Genomic DNA, 24,388 nt, shown 5'->3' with positions numbered 1-24,388 from the left:
CGACTGGTTGTGCCGCTGTTCCAGGTCTCCACTATGTCTTCTCTTATTCTGCATGGGACTTATGCAATCCATTGATTATTTTACAGTACTGAAGCCCGCAGAGCTTAGCTTTAATTCAGACTTGATGAATGAATACAAGTCGCCCATATGGACCAATACACAAAGTCAAAAACCCATTGTATTAAGCAGTCAAGGGCGGGCACATTTCTTCATCTACCACTGGTGCATCTGTAGAATTAAAAAAAGACAGTAATTCTAAACAAAGCCGCAGTAAACCCGTGCGACTCTTCATGCCCTGGCTATTATTCCGCGTTCCTGGGTGACATACAGTTGCGCCAACCAATCAGTGAACAATAATATCTAACGGGGGCGGGGCTACGTCAAATAGAGTAATACTATTCCACGAGAAAGCACTGAGCGCGAATGAGTCTGCCAATGTAATTTAAAGGAATAGTTCACCTCAAAATAAACATTTATTATTTGCTCTCAGTCTCGCCCTTATCGTACTTTATTCCACACGTGAAATTGGTAACCTAGGGTCTTTTTTTTTTTTTAACCCTGCTGGTTATCGTGTTGCAATATTCTCATTCTTAATACTTTTACAATGTAACGTACGTTTGTTAAACCATCGGTTAACATTCTTCTGTAATTAAAGTGAAATAATTAAAGTGAACGGGGACTGAGAAGTAACATAATGTCACAAAACTGTCATAAAAATACTCCGTATTTGATTAATGCGTTATACCAAGTCTGAAATTCTGAATCGTGTAAGGTAGAAGAAGAATATTCAAATGAAAGATTCAGGTTATTTGTTTCCACGTACTGTAAATCTCACCTCAGAAAGATGGAAGAAAGCAAAAAAGGTGACTTAAAATGTAATATATTATGTATAAAATTCAAATGTTTATATATTTAACAAACGTCTTAATATTCAACTCATAACTGTCTGTGTTCGATGGTAGTGATATCGTATATTGTTTAGTAATGTTTTGCTTCAGTACGGTGTCCTGATGGAGGGCTCGAGGATCGCTTAGTAATGTCTGGCAGCATGGCGAACCTCACGGACGCGACATCCCTGCAGCAGTTCGAGGAATTATTAAAAAATAACAGCAAGTGAGTGAAAAATTCTTCCTTTGTCAAGTCTGTCATGAAATTTAATTAATTTCGAACAGATATGTAACTGATTTAACACATATACACGGGAATTAAACGTTCATAGAGTTAGTTTGATCGATGAGAATGAAATAACCGATGGCCTGTTCAGACAGACTAACCTTAAACTCAAGTAAATGTGATGTAAATCTATATCGATGGATTAATATGATCTAAGGCAAATGATTTTGGACTGATTGTTTTAATATTGTATTCGATGTCAGCTCTCTGTAATATTTGTTTTTTAGAAGCATTTGAGAATTAGGCTATTGGTCTTTTTTATATATATAATCAGACCTTTTTAGGCTGAGTTAGGCTTGTTTACTATCTTTCTCTCCCTCATGTCAATCCAACCATGTATGTCAAATCTGAAATTGCATGGGTCAGTTTGATTTATCATTGAATACAGGTAACGTTAGATCTTGTTCATCTGGTATTATTGCTGAGGAGCATTATAAACAGACAATTAAATAATTAAGTGCAGGGTTCTCCAAACTCCTGCAGAGTTTAGCCTAACTCCAGTTTACCTGAACACATCTGCCTGGAAGTTTCAAGTAACATATACCTAGTAAGACCTTGATTAGCTGGTTCAGGTGTTTATGATTAGGGTTGGAGCTAAACTCTGCAGGACACCGGCCCTCCAGGACCGAGTTTGGAGACCCCTGGTCTAGATTCACAAAGATTCACAGAACCTGTAATTCAGATCTACATGGACTTGCTTTAAATCTGTATTTCCAAAAAAACAATCTTCCCTAATATCAGTTTCTGTGATCCAGGTTTATTTTAAGCTCAACGTCATTACCTTATTTCCAGGTCCCTCACCGTTGTCCATTTCCATGCAGCATGGGCTCCGCAGTGTTCGCAGATGAACGATGTGATGGCAGAATTAGCCAAAGAGCACAAACACACCATGTTTGTGAAGGTATGGGGACTGCTGACCCTCACAGCAATTCTGGAAATCGTTTCACCAATAACATTCATGCTTAATTTGTGCAAATTGTGGTTAAATGGCATTGTGATGTGTAGTTTCTGTATCATTAGCAGAACTGGTAAAAAAGAAAGCTTGTTTCCAGACGAAGTTTCCCAAAGACTCCAATCGCCCCCAATCACACCTATGGCTGAAAATGAGCAGAGCTGTGTTTTGAATGTGCCATGTTGTTTTCATGCATTTTTTTTTATTTTTTATTTTTTTATTGATATCTGGCCAGTTTGCATAAAGGCAAATGACATAACTCTTTCAATTAAAGTATAATGGAAATATTTTATTTACATTTTTTTTTTATCAGAAATTTGAACAACAGAAGTAATTAATTTTAACAATCAAATTTGCTCAGATAATAATATTTAAGGTCTATTTTTATGGGAACATCTATTACTCAGTCTGTGTATAAATGATTATAATTTAATAATAATTAGAAATAAACTGCATTGGATTTTAATTTAATATTTTTAATTTAATTTAATATATATTTTTTTTATTTTTATTAAAGTCACTTTGACCATCTGAAATGCATGCTGTGTTTGATACCTGTTTGAAAAAGGCCATTATTCTTGCAAATGTCCCTGTGTGCACTGGGCTCTAGATGATGGTGAAACGGCTCTAGTTCCAGTAACACCGATCCAGCTGCTCTCCTCCAGCTCCCAGTGGAGCGCACTGAAATGCCTCAGGCTCTGAATGACTTTACCTTCCTCATGACCTTAAACCAACAGAGAGAAATTTTTCCTTCTGTTAAGGGTTAATACTGCCTTTCATCACACAGTCAGCAGAGCAGAAGAGTTCTTCAAGCAAAAACTGCCCTTTTATAATCTATATGTAATAAATTATGTTTAATTCCTTAGAATACGTTCAGAATTGGAGAATTTTTCTCTGTTTTTAATTTGAGTTATTTTAAGAAATTCCTTTTTAAGCACAGTTTATTTGTCCAGAAATTTAATTTCAATTATTGAATCATCATAAGATGGAAATTCATTATGAAGTGTGTCCAAACATTTGACTATCATCATTTTACATGTTATAGCTGTGGCACTGGAGTTTAGATGTGTATTAGTTTTCAATTGCATGTGAAATGTTTTTTGTGTGTGTGTTTTTTTTTTTTTTTTTTTCATAAATGGGGTTTTTACAGCCAGATAAACTGTCAGCACGTGTGTTATGTTTGACATGTTGATGTGTATGATGTATAAAGAATCATTAGTACAGTAGTTCTCTCTCTCTCTCTCTAGCTGGAGGCAGAGGCAGTCCCGGAGGTTTCTGAGAAGTATGAGATCACTTCAGTTCCCACCTTCCTCTTCTTCAAGGTAAAATTTCCACGTTTGACTTCAGCTGTGCTCAGATTTACCTAAAATTATGATTTTTTTTTTTTTGCAAATAACAAAGTCAAGTTTTTTAGAGAGTAGGATGTTAATTCTGCCGCAAATAGGAAAAGTATCTTATATATGATTTAAATGATTTAAACCTTTTAACAGACTGCATTCATTTGATCAAAAATACAGTGAAACTGTGATATAAAATATTATTACAATGTGAAATAACTGTTTTCTATCTTAAATATATATTTAAAATGTTACTTTTTCATGTGATCAAAGCTGCATCATTACTCAAATCTTCAGTGTCACATGATCCTTTAGAAATCATACAAATATGCGGATTTGATCATCAGTGTTGGAAACAGTTATAGTACTTAAAGTTTTTTAAAATGGAAAACGTGATTATTATTATTATTATAATTTTTTTTTTTTTTTGTAGGATTCTTTGATGAGTAGAAGGTAAAAAAAAAAAAAAAAAAAAACAGCATATATTTGAAGTTTAAATCTGATTTCCTTTCAGAATGTTACAGTGTTACAAAAAAGTTGCATGAATTATTCTGTTAAAATTGTATTTGTTTATCCAAATTTGTTTTATTTATTTTTTGCTATTAATCAGAAATAGACCAGGTCACAGAAGTAAAACTGTTTGTTGAATGATTTATTGTGTTTTATTTTTTTTTGTTTTTAAACAATTTTGTATGTAAAAGTGGTGACTTACTATATGACTTATTGATTTATTGAATTTGACTGGATTATGAATGTTAGGCTATAATATTATTGGTTAGTATTAGTTTTTCTCGCCCACACAGCCTTAATTACATCAGCAGAAAAATAAAAACACTTATTTTTAGAATTACATGCACTTAAGAAATATGCAGAATAAATTTAAGACCAGTCAAATTTATTAAGTAATTGAGTTTTAATTTCACATTTTCTTTCATTTTTATATAGCATGAAGTTCACAAATACGCTGTGTTCTTTGTGTTTCATAAGCATGCTGATCTGTGCCAGAATGTTTTTCTGTGCACACAGCTTTTATTTGTGTTAGGTGTGCTGTGATAGTGTTTTGCGTTTATTTAGCAGAGGGAGGCGGGGTTAGAAAAACGGAGCCTGTTGGGAAGGTTGAGTTTAACGATCAAGTAATGTGAGCTGCAAAATCTCCTCGTGTTAGAATCAAGCAACTGAGAAATAATCGGAGGTTAAACAAACACACGGCTTGGCAAGACTTTCCCTCTCTCGGCGTAGCATGTCAAAGAACCAGGAGAGCCTGCGGCCTGTTTTCTCTCTCTCCCTGCAAACAATCTAAACAAACTGGCAAGCATCCTAAAAAATTAATGCTGTTTTTTTTTTCCTCCCTCTCAATCTATCACTACTCACTCTTGAGTGTTTTTTATTTATTTGTTTACCGACAACCCTTAGGGCGGTGAGAAGATTGACAGGTTGGATGGTGCGCATGCCCCTGAGCTGACCAATAAGGTGCAGCGGCTGGGGTCCGGTGGGGGCGGGGCTGCCAGGGCGGGGGACGTCCGTAAAGAGGATCTCAACGAGAGACTGAAGAGGCTGATCAACGCCGCACCCTGCATGCTCTTCATGAAGGGATCGCCCCAGGAGCCTCGCTGTGGTAAGCACACACGTGTATACTCACTCGCATAAATTAACACGGTGTCAGCAAAGTAGTTCGAGCAACCGTTGGCGATGGAGTGAGACCAATCAAAGTTGCATGAACGGGACCGAGAGAGAAGTACATTGCGTCTTTCTTAAGAGCGATGGACGGTCTGTATGGATGTGCTGCTATATTCAAAGTTCCACCAAAATACAGTCTGGCTCGGTTTGACCCAAAGATTCTACTGATTAAAAAACAACTTGTTGATCTGAATAGCTCCCATTGCAGTCAATGAAGATTCTGTAGCATAATGCAATGTGCATTCAGTTACTTTTTTGGCATGTTGCATCACACTTTTGTTAATCAAATGTTGGTTGATAAGCAGTCAGTCTAAATTAGGAACATATTCTGTTTTTGTAATTCAAAGTTATACTCATTAAATCCTCACAGTGACAGCTTGAGCACTTAATAGCGTTTTAGTCTTTAGTTTGTTTAACTGTAGGCTGTCAGCTTGATCTTGCTTATTTCTGTTTGATTCGCTGATTTTCTGGCATGCTTTTTTCTTCCTCATGTCAAAGATGTGTGGTTTAGCGTTGGAAAACATCCTTGTATTAATTTTACCCATTCAAAACAAAATACTTTTGATAGTTCAAAGTGCATATTTCGTCATGGACTGAGGCACAGTTTAGCTGTGTAAAGAGGAAGGTCTGGGGGAAGGCTGGCGTTTGCCATCCTGAGATCAAAATAAAAATGATATTGAACTCTAATCTCAAACGTGATGTTGAGCTTTCAACGGCTGCCAGCTCCTCCAGCTCTGCTTTATTAATAGAAGATCCTCAGAGTTTACGCCAATTCGTCTCTGAGCTGGAACCTGTTGCTCGGTGCCGTTGATGTTATTTGAAGCTGCACTAGGTGTCAGTGGGTCGGTCCGGCTCGGAGATATTATAATGCTGAAGCTTATTGATGTTCTCATTCACTTGGCTGATACCCAAATCAAGAAATAATGCACAGAGAGCGAGCCATGCCTGTCGGTAGCGTGCATTGGGTTCTAAACGTAAACGCGCTCTTTCGTTCCAATGCAAGCGTAGAGCCAAATGATCAAGTGTTCAGCTAACGCTAACTCTAAAGGAGTTATGCATGTCAAATTAAAAGGTTAGGGGTCCATGTATCAATTCAGATCTCTCAGCCTTTCTCGCTCGGAGTGGGTTGTCCTTGAAAAGAGGAATGAGGCTGTAACATCGCCCCTCTCCTGGAGCGGAGTCGGCCAAAGCGAACGGTCTTCGGCCCCTGTAGGTGCAGGCATAGAGGGAGAAGGAACTCGGCAATCAATGCAGCATGTCTGGTGGAGTTCGCCCGGAGCCAGAGAAAGCAGCTGCCCGCCTGTTTGCCTGCTCTGATAGAGTCGAGCTAATATACCAGCAAATGCATAAGCACAAGTGAGGCGCCTGGAGCTGTTTTATAATGAATTCCCTCATGAGCCACACAAGATGAAAATGGGTGTTTTACTGCAGGGGCTACACAGACTCTACACATCACCTTGCACATCTTTCTCTCTCTTACTCTCCTGATCTTGTTTCTTTCTCTCGCTCACTCCTCCTTCTGCGCCGCTTCTCTTGCTTCTTGTTCTCTTTGTCTCCTCCCATATGATATCACACTCTCTCTCTTTTATCTTCTCTCATTTTTGACTTGTAGTCATCTCATATGAACAGAACTATTTAAAATTCAGAAATCAGAACGTTTTATTCTACAACTGTTTTAGCTTGTGTTGCCCAATATTGCGTAGTATCTAAAATGGACAAAATGGTAATTATGATTGCAGATTGCAGGGTAGCTATGATTGCTTTATATTTTACTCAATGTGTGACTAAAAACATACAAACAGAAACAACTTTTGTTGCCAATGTAGCAGTGTTATTAAACTAAAACCATAAAAAAAAAACTTTAACTGGAAAAAAAAAGTATAAAAACGCTTAATTTTATTTCAGCTAGTTGCCAAGGCAACATCTGTCATAGTAGTTTAACATTATTTACTACTAAAATAATAATAACTATATTAAAAAAATACATTAGTAAAAACCATATAATAAATGTAATGACCTAAAATAAAATAGAAAAAAGCACGCACCACAGAATTACTAAAACCTTAATTGATATTAAAATGGATATATATATATATATATATATAAATATATATATATATATATATATATATATATATATATAAATGAATTTACTAACTGCATTATAGTGACATAAAAAATTTATATTAATACATTTATCAGTTTCTTTGCTTTTAAAAAAGGTTATTTCCTCCAAACTTTAAAACAAATGCAAGCTTGTAAAATGTACACAGGCAAGCCAAACAAAGTTGACTTTGAATAAAAGAATGCAAGGATAAATGACAACTTTTCTCATTGTAGTGACATTAAAATATAAATAGCTTTATTTGCTTTCATAAAATGTTTAGTTTCTTTCTTTAAAGCTCTTAAATAAGTGCAAGATAGTAAAAAGCTCACAAGCAAACTAAACGGTAAACTTAATTTATTAATAGTTTAATAATAAAATAAATTGATTTGAATTTTGCAATGACAAATGAAAACATTAGTTGTCATTGTAGTGACATTACAAATATAATAGTTTGCTTTTATAAAATAATTTTAAGTTTCTTTAAAGCCTTTAAATAAGTGCAAGCTAGTAAAAAGCACCCTGCTGTAATGATGCATTTTTGTTTAATTGTTGTAGGTTTTAGTCGTCAGATTGTTCAGATTTTGAAGGACCACGATGTACAGTACAGCAGTTTTGACATCCTCTCAGATGAAGAGGTCAGACAGGGACTCAAGACCTACTCCAACTGGCCCACTTTTCCCCAAGTGTACGTCAACGGAGAGCTCATCGGAGGACTTGACATCGTAAAGGTACGAGGAATCCCATTGGTGGTGAGATACGAGAATAAATTTTAACATAATGGACTGCATTCAATGAAAATCAGGGCATGGCAGTGTATTTTAGACATTTCCCTATTTTTCCAAACACAGGTTTCTTCATCGCTTGATGTTGTGCATTTTATCCCATGCGTATTATCTAAAGTGTTCGTGTTTTAGGAGTTTTGATGGCGTGTGTGTTCTCGGCTAGCTGTTATTAGCTTTATGTTGCTTTACATTCCCAGCGAGCTCATACTGCTTAAAGCAAGCAGAGCACTCCTGCTGAGAGAGGAGGGCTGGATTAGCCAGCATCCATCCTCTTTCCCCTCTCTAGAGGCCCTTCCTCATTAAGATAGTGAATTTACCTTTACAGAGAGGTAAAGTATCTCAGCAGGGAGCTGTTAGTTATGAAAGGAACGTGTGCATGTGTGAGTCAAGTTGAAAGGGATTGGGATTTAGAGATATTTTATATCCTCCACAGGAGCTGGTCGAGTCTGGTGAACTTGAGAATACTTTCCCCAAGACCGTCTCACTGGAAAGCAGGTAAAGACAGATACACGCTTGCTCAAACATCCCCTTCGGTACGACTGGACTTGTTTAAACATTCTCTTTTCTGACAGGCTGAAAACTCTAATCAATAAATCACCCATCATGCTCTTCATGAAAGGCAATAAAGAGGTGAGTGAACTTAAATGCTCTCTTTTTCCTTCCCTTTCTTTCTTCTGAAACCCAGTTTGAAAGAGTGAGGAGAAAGCAGGGGCTGTTAAAGGGATAAATCACCCCCAAAAATGAAAACTGTCTTATTCAAGCTATTGTTATTCCAAACCCATATGCTTTGATTTTGATTTATTTATTTATTTATTTATATATATTTTTAATTAACTGTGCACTTTTTTTCTACAACAGCTTCATAGTGACCATGTATCGCATGCTACACAAGTATATATAAAATATATTACTTGTGTTATTTTAAAAGTGTTATTTAAGTTTTATGTTAAAAGAAAGTATATATATATATATATATATATATATATTATATATATATATATATATATATATATATATATATATATATATATATATATATATATATATGCATGCTAGAATACCTTTTATATATTCAGTTTTCATTTTAATATTAGGTTTTAGTAATTTTATGTGATTTTGTCATTTAAGAAATATTTTTTGTTTTTGTAAAATATTAGTTTTAATTTTACTTTAATTTTAGTTTTATTGTAGATGCCAAGGCAAAATAATAAAAAGTTAATCTGATATTTATATTTTATTTGAACTTTACTAAAAGATGTTTTAATAGTTTTAGTTAAAATTATCACCGTTATTATTATTATTATTATTATTATTATTATTATTATTGTTATTATTGAGTAATTTAAACATTTTTTAGAACGTTTTAAAGTAATAATGTGAACATTCTGCTTAATTTCTTCTTTTGTGTTCCACTGAAGAGAAAATGTAATAATTTAATTGTATTCCATAGTAGATGGATAAATTGATGAATTATTGTTATTAAATAAAAAATACTTTGTATATAATTATTTTAGACCATCATCAAGTAATATTGCTGTGAAAACATTCTGCAAAATGTCTTCCTTTCTGTTCTAATGAAGAAGAAAAAGTCATGTGGTGGGTTTGAAATGACATAAAGGTGAGTAAATAATTACAGAAAGATATTTTTTGGGTGAACTTTTCCTTTACAGTATAAAAAAAAAAAAACATTCTCAGGGATAAAGCGGTGCTGGAAATCAATGTCAGGTGGCTCTGGCACTGATAGAGCTGCAATCTCTTTCTTTAATGGAGGAGAAAGACCCCTCACCTCCCTCCTCATAACTGTATTGATCTTTAACACTCACACATGAAAGACATTCTTTGCAGTAGTTTAAAGTCTTTCCTCATGAGACCCCTCTTTTCTCTCGTCTGACTGGCTTCTCTGTATATCTTGTTCTATTACCTCCTCTTTCTCCCCTAGTTATTGAGACGCACTTCAGAATATCCTTTGTAGGTGGTTGTAGTTGTAAGTTTGGTTCTGTGCTGGTTTGGGCCCAGAGGAGCCGCTCACATCTCATGTACTCTGCTGAGCTTCTCCAGTAGTCTGCATGTGTTTTGGTGGAGTTAAAAACTTGCTTCCTCTGATTGGCTTTCAAGCGCAGGGTTTCGCTTTACTCCAGCCTTTCATGATGTGAAAGATGTTTTAGAGTTTTCACCCTCTTAACTCGTGTCTTTGTGAATACTCAGACTGCCAAATGTGGATTCAGCCGTCAGATACTTGAAATAATGAACAGCACGGGGTGAGAGGCTTTTTACATTTCTAGAATCTACTACACATACAGCGTAATCTAACTAAGATGGACACTCTTTTTGGATAATGTTCTTAACACAAATTATGAATTACTGAAAGACTGTATGTTAATATAGTAACAAATGTTGTTTTTATTAACATTTCAGAGTTGAATACAATACGTTTGACATATTAGAAGATGAAGAGGTGAGAGTTTCTTCAGTTTTAAGTTTGTGTTTCCATTTTTAGTAAATGTTTTCTTGCCAAAGGAGCTTCAAGAAGGATTGTGTTCCAAAATCTAGTGAGCTCCTTACAAACTGAGAACTGAATAATTAATGAACAGTTAAACAGTTATGTTTACAATATGATTTTGTTTACTATGTAAATATCCCTAAATAAATAGATTCTTTGTTGTGTTTTTAGCTAAAATGTGCAGTTTTGATTCTCCACAGGTTAGGCAAGGACTCAAGACATACTCCAACTGGCCGACGTTCCCACAGCTGTACGTTAAAGGGGATCTGATCGGAGGACTGGACATAGTCAAGGTGAAATGCATAAAAGCGGTTAACATGAATCTCCTTACTTGGATAAAGATAAATTTAGAAATATGCACTACAAATAGCACTGCAGTTGTAATGCTTCAGCTGTAATGAATGTAAATAATGCTAGATTTTAGGAATCGAGAATATATATATATATATATATATATATATATATATATATATATATATATATATATATATATATAATATAATATACACACACACACACACATAGGTTTGAAGAGCAAAAAATATATTACCTATGGTCAATAATATGTTTTAATGTTTTTGAAAGAAACTCCCCAAGGTTGCATTTATTTGATAAAAAAAATAATGTGAAATATGAAATAATTAAATTTTAACTCAAAATAACTATTATTATTATTTCCTATTTGAATATATATTGAAATGTAATTTATTCCTGTGATTTCTGCAAAGCTGAATTTTCAGCAGCCAGGGTTGAAAAGTGCTGAAAACCGTTATTTCTGTGAAAATTATGATACAAGAATCTTTGATGAAAGTTTAATAAAACATTTGTTTTAAATAGAAAACGTTTGTAACATTATACATGTTTTGCTGTCATTTTTACAGTAAAAAAAGAAAATTATTTCATCTGCCTGTAGAGATATACCGTGTCCTGCAGTAGGCGTTTTTCTCCAGCAGAGGGTAGATGAAGCTCTGTAACTATAACAGGCAATATGAAGAGAGCCAATGCTGTCAGGACCATCTCTGCACCTAAATGTACAAAATATTTAAAAATCTTAAGAGTTAGGGTCATTGCATTAATTACCCACCCAAATGTTATTTATTTTAAAGAAATATAAAACAAAATATAGCACAAACACATAGCATGAAGAAGTTAGTAAAAGCTGATGGACTGTAAAGGTGTTTCATAATGGATGGGAAATGTTTATCTTGTTAAACAGGAGCTGAAAGAGAATGGTGAGCTGACATCTGTGTTGAAAGGAGAAAACTAAACCACTTCAGCACTGAAGAACATGTGGATCACATCGCTGATATGCCTGTAACCTGCTCAGTTAACTTCAGGAATGGAGGACTCGAATTAGACTTATTCCATCCAAGTTAGCATTTTATTAGGAAATTACTAATTTTCAAATTCAATGTTGGTCCTATGATATAAATCCAAGAAAGCTAAATGTGTTCTAATTTGTTTTTGTTGCATTGACATATTTTAGATCTTGTTCATACCTGGTATTTTACATCAGTCTCTGGTAATCTGATTACAAGTGGTCAATCAAGAGTTTAAAATGTACACTGGGTATTGATGTGTCTTAAATATGTCTGCTGTGACCAAAAATTTTTGCCCAATCAAATATTTTAGAATGAGAATGTCCATCCCATTGCAGCCAATTTCAATAAATATGACATTGGACAAAATATAAGACTTATACATGTATATATGGGTATTTTCTTTTTAAATTGCAAGTAATTTCCTGTTTTAACACAATGATTAGATGTTCGTTGGGTAGGCGATGCTTTACTGTTTTCTGTGATGCGTCAGTGTGCATTTGCCTTTATATTTAAAATGTTTATATCAGATAGATGTTTATATCATGTTAACTTGGCCTTAATGTAAATCCAGTTTTGTCTCTGTCAGTCAGAGCCAAAGATTTGGCATGTAAAACCACCCTTGTGTGAATCTGTGCCCTCATTAAAGAGCTCATCCAGCTGCTTTTAATTGCAGGTTGTTTCGAGTAGGCCAATTTTTGCCGCCTTTATTTGAGTTTTTATCCTGGATGGATATGGACCTCTTTAATGAGAGCGGGAATGATGGATGAATCATTCACGATCACGTCCACTGGTTTTTAATTAATGTCATCCTTGAGCTTTTCAGACAGAGTAACTCTGCCAAACTCTTGGGGACAGGAAGAACTCTCTTATTGTGATTAAAGATCCATAAATATTAATCAGCAGTCAACCCACACCTCATCTGGCTTTGAGCTGAGTGCACGAGTGGTCATTATGTTCCTCTCACACACCCATAATTGCAGTGCTCCCATGATAACCTGATTGTTGTGTTGAGGAAAGCTTTTAAACATTTCATCACATTTCCCCTCAATAGCACACTCATATTTACTGATGCATTAACTGAAACGTATGGCAACCCCTTGTTCATAGTCGTGCACAAGCACTACAGGTACACAGAGTTTTATCATACTGCCTTAACGATTATGAAGGATAACTTTAGCTTATCATCACTATTAAAACAGTAGTAGAATGGAATTAATGGAAATGGACACCCCTGTGCATAGTGTATATCTACAATGGGACTGTTAAGGCAAAAAAAAAATATGTTTCTTTTTTTGTGTGTGTGTACTAAGTTATGCATATGCAAATATTTACTTAAACCTTCAGAATAGATAATACATGTAGGTCTACTATGATAGCATATACGCTCAGTTAAAAATCTTCAAGCAATTTGTGCTGTGGTTTAAAGGATTTGCAATGTCTTAGTATAATTAGTAATATACATTTTTAGGTAGGGACTTTGTGGGTGCAGTCCTTATGGGGTCTGTAATGGCTGCAAATGGATGAGTCAGATGATTGTATTTAATTACTAATTGGCAAATTCAGTCATCAAATATCCAGGTAAGTATTCACAGGTGAACAGTATTTTATGCTGATTGGACAAACAGGCTTATAAAAGACAAATGCCTGTTTCAGTTTGTAGCTGTTCTGTTTTAAATAACAGAATTGCTTCGCGACAAAGCAGTTTTTTTTTTCTTCTTTTTTTGCTATGGATCTGGGGTTGAAGCAGTTAATAAAATTTTTAAGTTCTCAGTTCACATGTATTATGTGAATAGTTAACTTTCTTTCTCCCTAGGGTTCACTTATTGATTTTCTTGAAACATGCTGTTGGTTATGAAGGTGAGTGTCATGTTAATGAAAAATGAGACTTGTATTAAATAACTACAACACAAAAACAGTAGTAATTTATTTAGATGTCAACTTTCATTGTTCTTATATTCTCTAGGTTGGGTTTCTTAGTGTTCAGTCTCAGAATTGGTCTGTCCACAAGCTCTCCTTCTCTAGGGAAATCCAGTCTTCTGTGTTGGAGGCTCCAGTGATGGAGTGGCCTCTAATATGCTTGCTGGGAAGTACCCAAATGTCAGCAGGTCTGTTTTCTTTCACATCAGTATGTAAAAGGAGGCTTTTTCCAGCAGTTATGGATCTGTCTCATACCCAAAGTGCACCAAGTGTCTTGGACAGCATTTCATCACTGCTACAACTCCAGGTTTCCTCCAGTCCAAATACCCAGAAAGTATTTAACAAGGCTGCTAGCGGGAAAGGTCCCTATACCCAGCCTGCTCTATCTTCTCAGTATGGCTCTGGACTGCAAAGTTTCTGCTCAACTTGCTTCCACACCAGTATGAGGTGGTAGTTACAGTGGCTCATCCATCCTGTCAAAGCTTAGTTTCTCACCTCATGTTTTTGCGCCACCCACCAGTTATCAAAGCTCCTCCAGCTCTGGCCTTAAGTTGGGAGGAACCTCTAGTCTGCTTTCATCACATAGTAGCTCTTCCACAGGGTCATTGAGCAGTTCCCACCGTCTCTTTACTTCTACTTATCAGGGCAGCTCTGAGCCACAACTGGCAGGAGGTTCTGCAAGTGGTCTGCTCACCCAGTCTTTAAGTACTGAAAGTCAGAATACCCCCGGGTCCTTGTATGCCAATTTTGCTGCCTCACCCCTAGGTTTTAGCCAGTCTACCACTGGTCAGAGCTCTTACAGCCAGTATACACAGAGCAGAGTTGGCACTCAGCTGACAGCTTCCTGTCATTAGTTACCTGGACAGGGAAGTATTTATGGTTTGTCTGTCCAGCCTCAAGGTACCACTAGCCAGCATGCTCCAGCTTTTTCCTTGGGCGCAAAACTGCCTGTGTCCAGTCAGTACTATCAAGCAACTTGGTGTGGTTTCCTTTCTCCAAGCCAGTCATCTCAGGAGTGGAGGCCTTCAACCTCTAGGACCCAAGGATTTCAGGCAGTTTCACAAGGATCTTGTTTATTAAAAGAGCAGCGCTTGGTCTCAGAGTAGGTTCTCTTCACTGTCTTCTGCAGGAGGCTCCATCAGCTCTACTGATAGCACTTCTGTGAAGTCTCAAACATGCCTTAGCCAGAATTTCCTGATGACTTTGATTCAAGAGTGCCTGAGTACAGTCAAGCTGCCTCAAGTGCATCCTCTGCTCTGAGCCAACATCCCAGTGAGAACCTTTCACTTCTAGACGGTCCCAAGGTTTTTTCAAAACTCTGGAGCTATGGCACCACAAAGCAGCTCTCCCTCTCAAGGTTCTAAGCCTCCCAGTAAGTCCTCCACCCTTACCTCAGCAAGTCCCAGCCATCTTGCCTCCAAACAGGAAGGAAGTGGTAGAGATGGTGGCTTATCCATTCAGTTACAAAGTACCCTCACATTCTGCTTAGTCCTGGGTCATCTGGATATGCTAAGCTTGCTGCCTCACCCCCTAGGTGTTAGTCAGTCACCCAGTGGAAAAAGCTCTACAACATCCAGCTCCTGGAGTAGAGCTGGCAGGCTCTAGTCACACACTGCACCCATGCAGACAGGAAGCAGGTTTACTGGCGGTTCATTTCTCCAGACGCAAGGTACCTTGCGTGGCATGGAGGAGATCAGTTTGTTGGCACTGCTGAGGTGGTATGGAAGCCCAGGTATCTTTTGACAGTGTCCTTCAGCTCATCTGTGTGTAGTCTCTCTGTTTGTTTCTCAATTTCCTTTGGACAATATGGTGGCTTTTTGTTAAGCGTGAGCCAAAATCTGTGTGCATTGAATTTATTTAATATGCAAGTTTCACAAATTGTTGAATTGCTGAAATTAACTTTCACAACATTCTAATTTGAGATGCACACTGTATATTAAGTGGTGGTTCCTCCCTGCTTGATGTTTCCAGGAAATCTGCCAATTTAGAGCACCTACAAGTATATTTCAAGCTCCCAGAACTGGCACACTCAGGTGGCAGACAGACACTACACTTATGTGCCTAGTACAGTCAGTAAGCACCTGTACTAATGGCTCTTCTCACACAAGATGCTAGGTACCTCTAGCCAATATCCCCTTTGCCCTTGAATGCAAAGTGCTTGTGTACAGTCACAGTGCTCCAAGTGGACCAACCTCATCGTCTAAGAGCCAAAAACCATCTCAATGGCAGACTTCCCTAAGGTCAGGCATGGTCAAACTCGGTCCTGGAGGGCCGGTGTCCCTACAGAGTTTAGCTCTAACCCTGATCAAACACACCTGCCTGTAGCCCTCTGATTCTAATTAATTGCAATGTTGTTTCACAGCAAATGTTTTGTACATTGCTGAATCAAACCTTGAAGTAACAGGTGAGCTAAACTTCTCTTTCTGATAACTCTGATGGATGAACATCCATGAAGTGGTCTCTCTCTCTTGGATTATTGAAGGATACTCAGCTATTGAGTTTAATGATACTGAAGTAAAAAAAAAAGCCCCACTCAAAACAAATGCCTCTGTAATGTTTTGATATTAAAAAAAAAGCGAGGAGAGAGAGAACTGCTGAGAGAGCGACTGCATCTGCTCAGGTTTTTAGAAATGAACACTTATCATATGATCCCTCAACAGTGGTGACAATTGGTTTCATACTGCAGTGCATGATGGGATTTTTACTATGGCGTTACCCACATGCATTGCAGCATGAAACATTTTGTTTGATTGTCACCCATTGTTGAGATTCCATATGCTGGTGTCTTCATGTCTCTGTGTGTCTAAATGGTACTAGGGAGTTAAAAATTTTATATGCATTACATAAGATTTAAAATTGCATTCACTATAATTATTAGAGCAGCCACTTTCTTTGCATGCTGTAGTTTAACAGGGTTGATAACCCTGGGTTGCAGTTACTTGGAGCAAAGGGTTTCAGGCCTCTGGTGCAGCTGTACCTCAGAGCAGCTCAACATCAGTTATCTCAAGTAGTTATTTATGGTTCCCACGTATGTCCAGAAAGCTTCAGGCTATTGCCAAATCTCCCCAGAGCTCCTCTGCTACAGGTGTGGACAGTATTCTTCATCTGTCAAGGTCTAAGGGACTGCCATGTACATTTGTACCATGGAAATAATGTCAGTGCTAGATTGCATAACAGCATACACCTTACTGCCTAGTTAAAGTGATTAGTTAAACCTAGGAATGTGGAATTCTTCTAAAGTGTCATTACTTTAACAAATTCTCCCATGTTTCATGTGTGGTGTAAATCTATTCAAACTCTCCTCCTGCATTTAAAATATGTAGTGGTGGAATCTAGTTGTAACTGTTCTTTACTTTTATTTAATTTTTTTTTTTTATAGATGGTCTCAAAATTGATAGTTTAGTGTCCTCTGGAGTGCAGACTTTGGGGGAGAAATAGGTAGGCACGCACTTTCGTTTTTTTTTTTTTTTTTTTTTAACAAGCATATCAGGTGACTGTGACCTTGACCTGTCTTTTGCTCTGAGTGTCTTTAGTGAGCCTCAAAGTCAAGAGAAGATGAAATGCAGTTTACTATTTTCTCTGTCAGAGAGGGCCAGTCAGTCAGTGAATGAGCACCAACCCTTTCCCTTTTTCTGTTGTGGTCTTGCTCATTCTTTCACACATAAAGTTAGCTTTAGTTTAATGTGTTTTATTTTTCGCATGAGGAATGTATATTGCTGAAGTGTTTACAATATACTGTGTACATTAATATTGCAAAAATAAGAAAACTTCAAATGGATAATGGTGTATCCAGCCTCATGCAGTTGTGATTCTATGTAAAAACCTGAATAGTCACTATGCTGGACTCCTGTCAACCTTTTTGATCTGATGGTGACCTTTAACTTTTTGCCCTGAGAGGTCAAAAAGCTAAAAGTAACTTGGGTGGTCCATGATCAAGGGGTCAAACCCCTCAGGGCAACATGTCAGACATCACCATGAATAAAAAAGCTGACAGGAAGTCCAGCTTAGTACTTACTAACATGTTTTGCATCATTGGTGCGTTTTCCTTCATGTATTTTAGCTCTATTGACCATCTAGGATAGTAGAACTGTTATCCAGATAGTAGGCATGCTATTACTATAGTAAGGACATATGGTCACTAGTCTCAGATTCAGACCGCTGCCCACAGACTGTCTACAGTCTAGTTCACTGACCTAGTAACTGAATTGCCCAGGTTAGTTGCAAAAGATATTTTTGACTTTAAGTGTGACTGTGTGTTGTTGATGATGTTTTTTGTTGTTGTTGTTGTTTTTATTTTTATTGTTTTCCAGGTTACAAATCAGGAGAAAAATTTGAACAGATACCTTTTCTCTAGACTTATTGACCTTTTAGGGTCAGGAGCAGACTTACCCATCTAGGTTTCAGCATTTGTTGGCCAGAATAATCTTTAGCTGGGACATTTATGGTGCATCTTTTTCTTCTTCTTTTTTTTTTGTTTTTTTTTTTCTGTCTCCAAACTTGCACAGCTAGCGATTTTTGGGAGCACCTGCATGCATAAATATCACTGTTCAAACACTCAGCAAGCAGTAATCCACAGGGCAGAACAGATCAATACTTCCTTTTTCTTCTTGTTAAAGAAGGCACTGAAATGCATTTTTATCCTCCTCACCGGAGATGCTTGGTCCCCTTTCATTGTCTCAAATAACGGCAACAAATTCCACTCAAGGTGTACCATCTCATTTTGATTATGGCTTACCTTGAAGGATACGATTCAGTGTTTAGTTTCCATGGGACCGTTGAAGTGGCTGCAGGCCCTGGTTGTTTTTACAGAGCAGAGTCGGGTGACTAGAATGCAGGTTTCAGTTGATTGACTTATAGATATGGATCCATGTCGTGAAGCAATGTAATGACAAGCTCCGGCCAAACCCATCCGCAGTGCAGTGACCTTTGATCTTTAGAGGAAGTAAAGATATGACCAACGTTGGATACAGGCCTTTCACGACTTGCAATGACTACTTACAACACCCACTTCCTGAAGATCCCGGTTCATGTGTTAGAGACAGCACTGAGGTGAGAGGAGTCAACGACTACGAGTTTTGTTCCACAATTTGTAGTATAATTTAGTGCAATGAGAGACAGCTTTGGAGGTCTAGATTGCGGTGTGAATGTGTATGTATGTGAGCACAGTGTGCATTGCTGCATGTGTCCCATGGTTTATTATATTCATGTGGGGAACAATGGGAACACACACCCAACATCATTTCTCAAAAGGAAGCTATCTGCTCTGGAAATTATGGTTTTTGATTACTGTCAGTGTTTCAGAGGACAATACATATTACCTGTAATTTTAATAAGATATGCTTGCGTTTTGGTGCAATATGATTACATGCAAAAGTCCAAAAAACAGCTATTAAAATGGAAATGGCTGAGTGATGTTTACAATATAAAAATCACCTATAACATACTAAGCCTTTATGGAGTAGAGTTACAGCTGATATTTTCAGCGGCCTTGTTTCCAGAAGAACTTCTCCCATTTAGAGAGAGGAAGAGAAACAAGCTCTGAGATGACTTTAATAACTGTCTTTTCTATTTTGCATAGCATAACTTAAATATTCATGTCTATCATTTATGTATTTTGATAAGTAGCTGTGTATTTCATGATGTACAGTAACCCTGTAATTTTTGCTAAGAGAAATAAACACTATTCAGGATGAATACCAGACCTGGTGACCCTTTTTGGTGTGTATTTTGCGATAACGACCATGATTGTATATTATCCCCTTATATGCACGGTCAGATCTGTTTGCTGATAACAAAGGTTTTAACACCCTTCAGCTTTCTACTCCAGAATGTTTTTTTTTTTTTTTGTAAATTGGTTTCATCAGTGTGCCCTCAAGCAGAATAACTTCAACGGAGACTCTCCTCTTTACATTTCATCATCTTCCCTGCTTTTATTATTTTTGTCTTTGGAGAATGCTAGAATTGCTTTTCAGACGAGAGATGGATTTTTCTCTGGTGTTAAAGCAACCGTTTAGCGGGAATCAAATTGGAAGTGGAGAAACCCACTGGAGAAAAGAGTAAGTAAAAATAGAACGTTTGATTTCTTTGTGTCCTCTGGTAAAAAGTGTTTAAATAAAGCCTACTCTTGTTCCATTTTGTCGTCTTACCACTGTATGGCGCCAGAGACTGTGCTGCAAATCATTTGTAGTACCACTGCTGACCTGAAGAGAGCCAGTAGTAGAGAGAATGCATTCGAGGACTCTTCATGCACAGTTTGTACACAGTACCAGGGGACGCTGAGGACACCACCTTAGGATTTCATGCTGTCCTATATAATGCAGTCTATCGATAGTATCTTCTTTACCATTATTAGGTTTGTTCATGGTTTTTAAGCATGTCAGCAACCTGTCCGTGGTCCAATTTGCCAATGGAAAGAGTGAAATTGGGACCCAAAAACACTGTTTTGAATGAATACATGTTAGTTTGAACTCAACAACAACGATTTAGTAGGGGTTTTGGCCTCACTTTTAAAAGTAGACAATCTATTTGTGTGCCTAATTAACTAAATATATGAAGTGATTTTCTTTTATTTAGCATCTGTGGTAATACTTTACGTGTTTTTAATTTGTGTATCTGAGATGCTGGTTTTATTATTTCCATAGGAATATTATCCTATTAACATGATTATATACGATGGTCCGGTTTATACATTGAGTCCAACATCATTATCCACCATGAAAATGTCTCTACAAACTTCATGTTGAGAATTTATCTTTACTCTCATCTCACTGCTGTTGACATGCATTTAGATTGTATCTCATAAATGCTGCACATTTTGATTACACAAATCTCACCCCACAACTTTTGAAAAGTTTAATGCAAGAGACTTTGTCCTCTCTCTATAAGTGGACTTCGGCAATCTTCTAATCAAAAAAGAAAGTCCTTTGTAAGTCCTTGAAACTGTACAACCTCTCACAAGCTTTCAAACTACATCCCCCCTCATTGTTCTCATGCAAATTTTTTTTTAAATCTAACAGCTTTGATTTTTACTCTACACCATCTAAATTCTCTCAGACAAACATCGATGTTCCCAGCAAAACTAATGACTTTTTCTTTTCAAGAGTGCCCTTTCCTCTCATTATGCAGTAAAGACAATTGGTAGGGCACTGTGCACTTTGTCGAGGGGATTAACACAAATGTGAATAACCTTGGCAGCATAAGAGATTTTGTGGAAACAAATGTTTATTATAGGTCCGGTTTTAAATCGATTTCAGTGCTTTAGCGATGCAAATAAAAGATAGTTTGACAAAGCCCCTTCAGTCTTAATAACTGCATAAATGTTTGTTGATGTAATAAAATATTAGAAATATGGAAAGTATGATATTTGCTACAGAATATTGGCTTGAGGGAGTTGAGGCACAATATGCTGTAAGTAGATTTCAGGAGATTGTAGGTTGTATAACAGTAGAAAAGAAATAGGCATTGAAGTGAGACCTATTATAAATAAAAAACGCAGAACATAATTATTATAAAACATTTCTCCTGCACTTAAATGTGAGGTCTAAGCTGGTGTGAAACTCATATATTTGAATTGTACTGTTAGTGTGAAGAGTGTGAAACAGTCTCATACGCAAAATTTTCCCTGCCTGAGGTGTGTTTGTTTCTCAGTGTGTTCATTTCTCCATTTGAGCATTTAAATGTTTTAATCAGTATGTAATTAGCAGCAGGGTAGTAGTATTGAAAGAAAAAAAAAAATCATAACATTTCATATCCATCACTAAAAAGTTTCTTGAAAAGATTATTGCAGAACAACTTCCAATATTGTTAGTAATAAGAAATCGTCATGAGAATTAAATCCGCATGTTTTATTGATTTCTTAAAGATCAGGTAACACAGACGACGGAGTAATAATGCTAAATATTGAGCTTTGAAAATCAGGATAAATTACATTTGAAACTAGATAGTAAAGTTTGTGTTCAAACTTTTAAGTTGGCTTTGAAAAAAGCCTTGACCAGAAATGTTTGAAAAATTTAGAAAGTCTTGAAAAGTTTAAAAAGTTAAAAAGATTTAAAATTTTGAAAAGTTCAAGTTTAAAAAAGAAAGTGATTAACATATTGCTAGCATTAAAAGCAAGTGACTACCATGTCATTAGCATGATTAGCAAAGTTAAGTAGCATGTTGCTGTGCATAATTAAGAAGTGCGACTAGGCATATGATTAGCGAGTGACTAGCATGTCGCTAGCATGTTTAGCATACGATTAGCATGTGACTGGTAGCTAGCATAGCATTTTTAAGCATGATTAGCAAAGTGACTAGCATGTCGCCAGCATGTTTCTAGCATGATTAGCGGCAAGTGACTAGCATGTCGTCAGCATGTTTTTAGCATGATTAGCAAGTGACTCAGCATGTCGCTAGCATGTTTCTCGCATGATTAGTAAGTGACTAGCATGTCGCCAGCATGTTTTTAGCATGATTATCAAGTGACCAGCATGTCGCTAGCATGTTTCTAGCATGATTAGCAAGAAGTGACCAGCATGTCGCTAGCATGTTTTTTTAGCATGATTAGCAAGTGACTAGCATGCGTCACCAGCATGTTTTAGCATGATTAGCGAGCAAGTGACTAAAGCATGTCGCATGTTTTTAGCATGATTAGAAAGTGACTAGCATGTCGCTAAGATGTCGCTAAAGCATGTTTTTAGCATGATTAGCGAGAGTGACTAGCATGTCGCTAGCATGTTTTTTTAGCATGATTAGCAAGTGACTAGTAGCATGTCGCCTAGCATAGTTTTTAGCATGATTAAGTGGATTAAAACCGTACCAAAACCAGCTACACCAGCTAAGACTCAGATGCACTTTTGGACCTAAATAGCCTTTTTTATTTTTTTACTTTGTCCTACATAGAAATAAGCAGTTTTTGAATATTTTTCAAAACATTATTCTTTTGTGTTTCACAGAAGAAAGAAAACATGGGGCTTTGGGACGGCATGAAAAGGTGTGAGTGTAAATAAGGTGACAGAATTGTACTCTTTTTGCTCGATCTATTGCCCCAATGCATTTTTTATTCAGCAATTTATTCTGGGCTGATATTTGCTGTTTAATGCATTATTTGCTTTTGTGGCGGCTGTACTTTTTAGAGCATTTCCTGAGAGCTTTACCTCATATTGTTTTTTTTTTTTTTTTTTCAGTACACACCGTGCTCACAAGATTCCACACGCCATGTACAGCAGCATGTCATTGAATAGAAAATAACTATAGATCGTGCTCTTCATTCCCAGTGGGAATTCATCACACATCTTTGGTGTGTGCAGACACCTGGGGAGAATCTAAAGCTTTCCAGAGGAGAGAGTCCAGTCCCTCCTCCACTCAGATTCTGTTCGGGCCTGTATGACACACCCAGGGGTAATACATAGGAGGAGGAACATGTCACGGAGAGCTGGGGAAGAATGTTTAGCCACAAAACAAATCAATAATGTTCTGCCTCTATGCACTTCCCAGAAGCCTCTTTGAAACGCCTTCTTCTTGAACTTACTGCTCCCAGTGGGGAAGGGGAGTGGATGGGTGGTTTTGGCAACGGACCTTGAGATGCAAAATATTTCAAAGAACCATCATTGCTCAGAATGCGAGTCGATATCTCAGGAATGTTGGAAGGGAAGTCTGCAGGAGTGCAGGTTGAAAATCTTATCAGTTTGACTGAGTCTTTTTCTGGTTCAGACAGTAGTTCTTGAAGTAGACAGAAGATGCAAGTCCTAGATGTGTCAGGTGTTGATTAGCAGAACTCACTAATGGTGGCTTTATTAGCAACCACCCTTTTAAACAGCAGTGATAAAGCTTCTTGAATGCTCATACTTAGGTGAATTTACAAAACAGATGTGCTGCTTTAACACATCGCATTTCCAGTGCAAGAAAAACTACATAAGCTATTTCACCACCAACTACTCAAGCCATAAATCCTGAGCGAATAGTTCACCCAAAAATGAAAAAAATGTTGAGAATTTACTCACCCCACACACCATGCAATATGTCGATGAGCTTGTTTCTTCATCAGAACAGTTTTGGAGAAATTCAGCATTACATCATTTTTCAGCAATGGATGCTCTAAGAATGGGTGCTGGCCAGAATGAGAGAGTCCAAACAGCTGATAAAAAACATCACAATAACTACAAGCAACCACACCACTCCAGGTCCATTAATTAACGCCTTGTGAAGTGAAAAGCTTGTGTGTTTGTAAGAATCACCCACCGCTAAAGCACACACCTTTAAACCATCATGGGCCGTGTACTCCCAGTCTTAAATAGTAAGCTTCCTTCCAGTGAAAAAAGTCAATCCTGTTTGTCTCCTTCCTCACAATAAAATCCACCAAATATTATTTGTTTAGAAACAGTTTTGGATTGAGCTTTGATTGTAAAGGTGCTTAATCTGTGCATATTTCTGTGCTAATTCAGATCAGATTCTTTTTCAGTTTTTCACAATATTATATACAGAAATATATATATATTTTTTTGCATGGTTGCAAATGTTTAAAGTTAAAATTACTGATGGATTATTGTTTTATCAGCTGTATAAACCATTAAATTCCCCAAATAAATTGTAAAATTATGTTTTTTTTTTTTTTTTTTTTTTAAAAAGCCTTTGAGGGGAAACA

The 24,388-nt window shown here is 36.8% G+C and overlaps 1 protein-coding gene across 2 annotated transcripts; it reads left to right on the top strand.

The window, feature by feature from the left end:
- The first annotated feature begins 713 nt into the window (after nucleotides 1-713).
- Nucleotides 714-12,227, top strand: LOC109052083 (glutaredoxin 3-like). Of its 2 annotated transcripts, XM_042768063.1 has the most exons (12): nucleotides 714-863; nucleotides 999-1,113; nucleotides 1,966-2,074; nucleotides 3,373-3,447; nucleotides 4,876-5,077; nucleotides 7,802-7,974; nucleotides 8,462-8,523; nucleotides 8,601-8,658; nucleotides 10,234-10,286; nucleotides 10,444-10,483; nucleotides 10,729-10,821; nucleotides 11,745-12,227. In XM_042768063.1, the coding sequence occupies exons 1-12, from the start codon at nucleotides 845-847 to the stop codon at nucleotides 11,793-11,795; spliced, it is 1,050 nt and encodes a 349-aa protein (XP_042623997.1). In that variant the 5' UTR covers nucleotides 714-844; the 3' UTR covers nucleotides 11,796-12,227. The 2 variants fall into 2 exon arrangements, with proteins under 2 accessions (XP_042623997.1, XP_042623998.1); XM_042768064.1 differs by lacking the exon at nucleotides 714-863 and having other exon boundaries at nucleotides 977-1,113.
- Nucleotides 12,228-24,388: the final 12,161 nt, after the last annotated feature.

Source organism: Cyprinus carpio, chromosome A12 (assembly GCF_018340385.1).
Source record: "Cyprinus carpio isolate SPL01 chromosome A12, ASM1834038v1, whole genome shotgun sequence".
NCBI classification, from domain to species: Eukaryota; Metazoa; Chordata; class Actinopteri; order Cypriniformes; family Cyprinidae; genus Cyprinus; species Cyprinus carpio.
The sequence above is the reverse complement of the archived record's forward strand: the minus strand, read 5'-3'. Positions and strand labels throughout refer to the sequence as shown.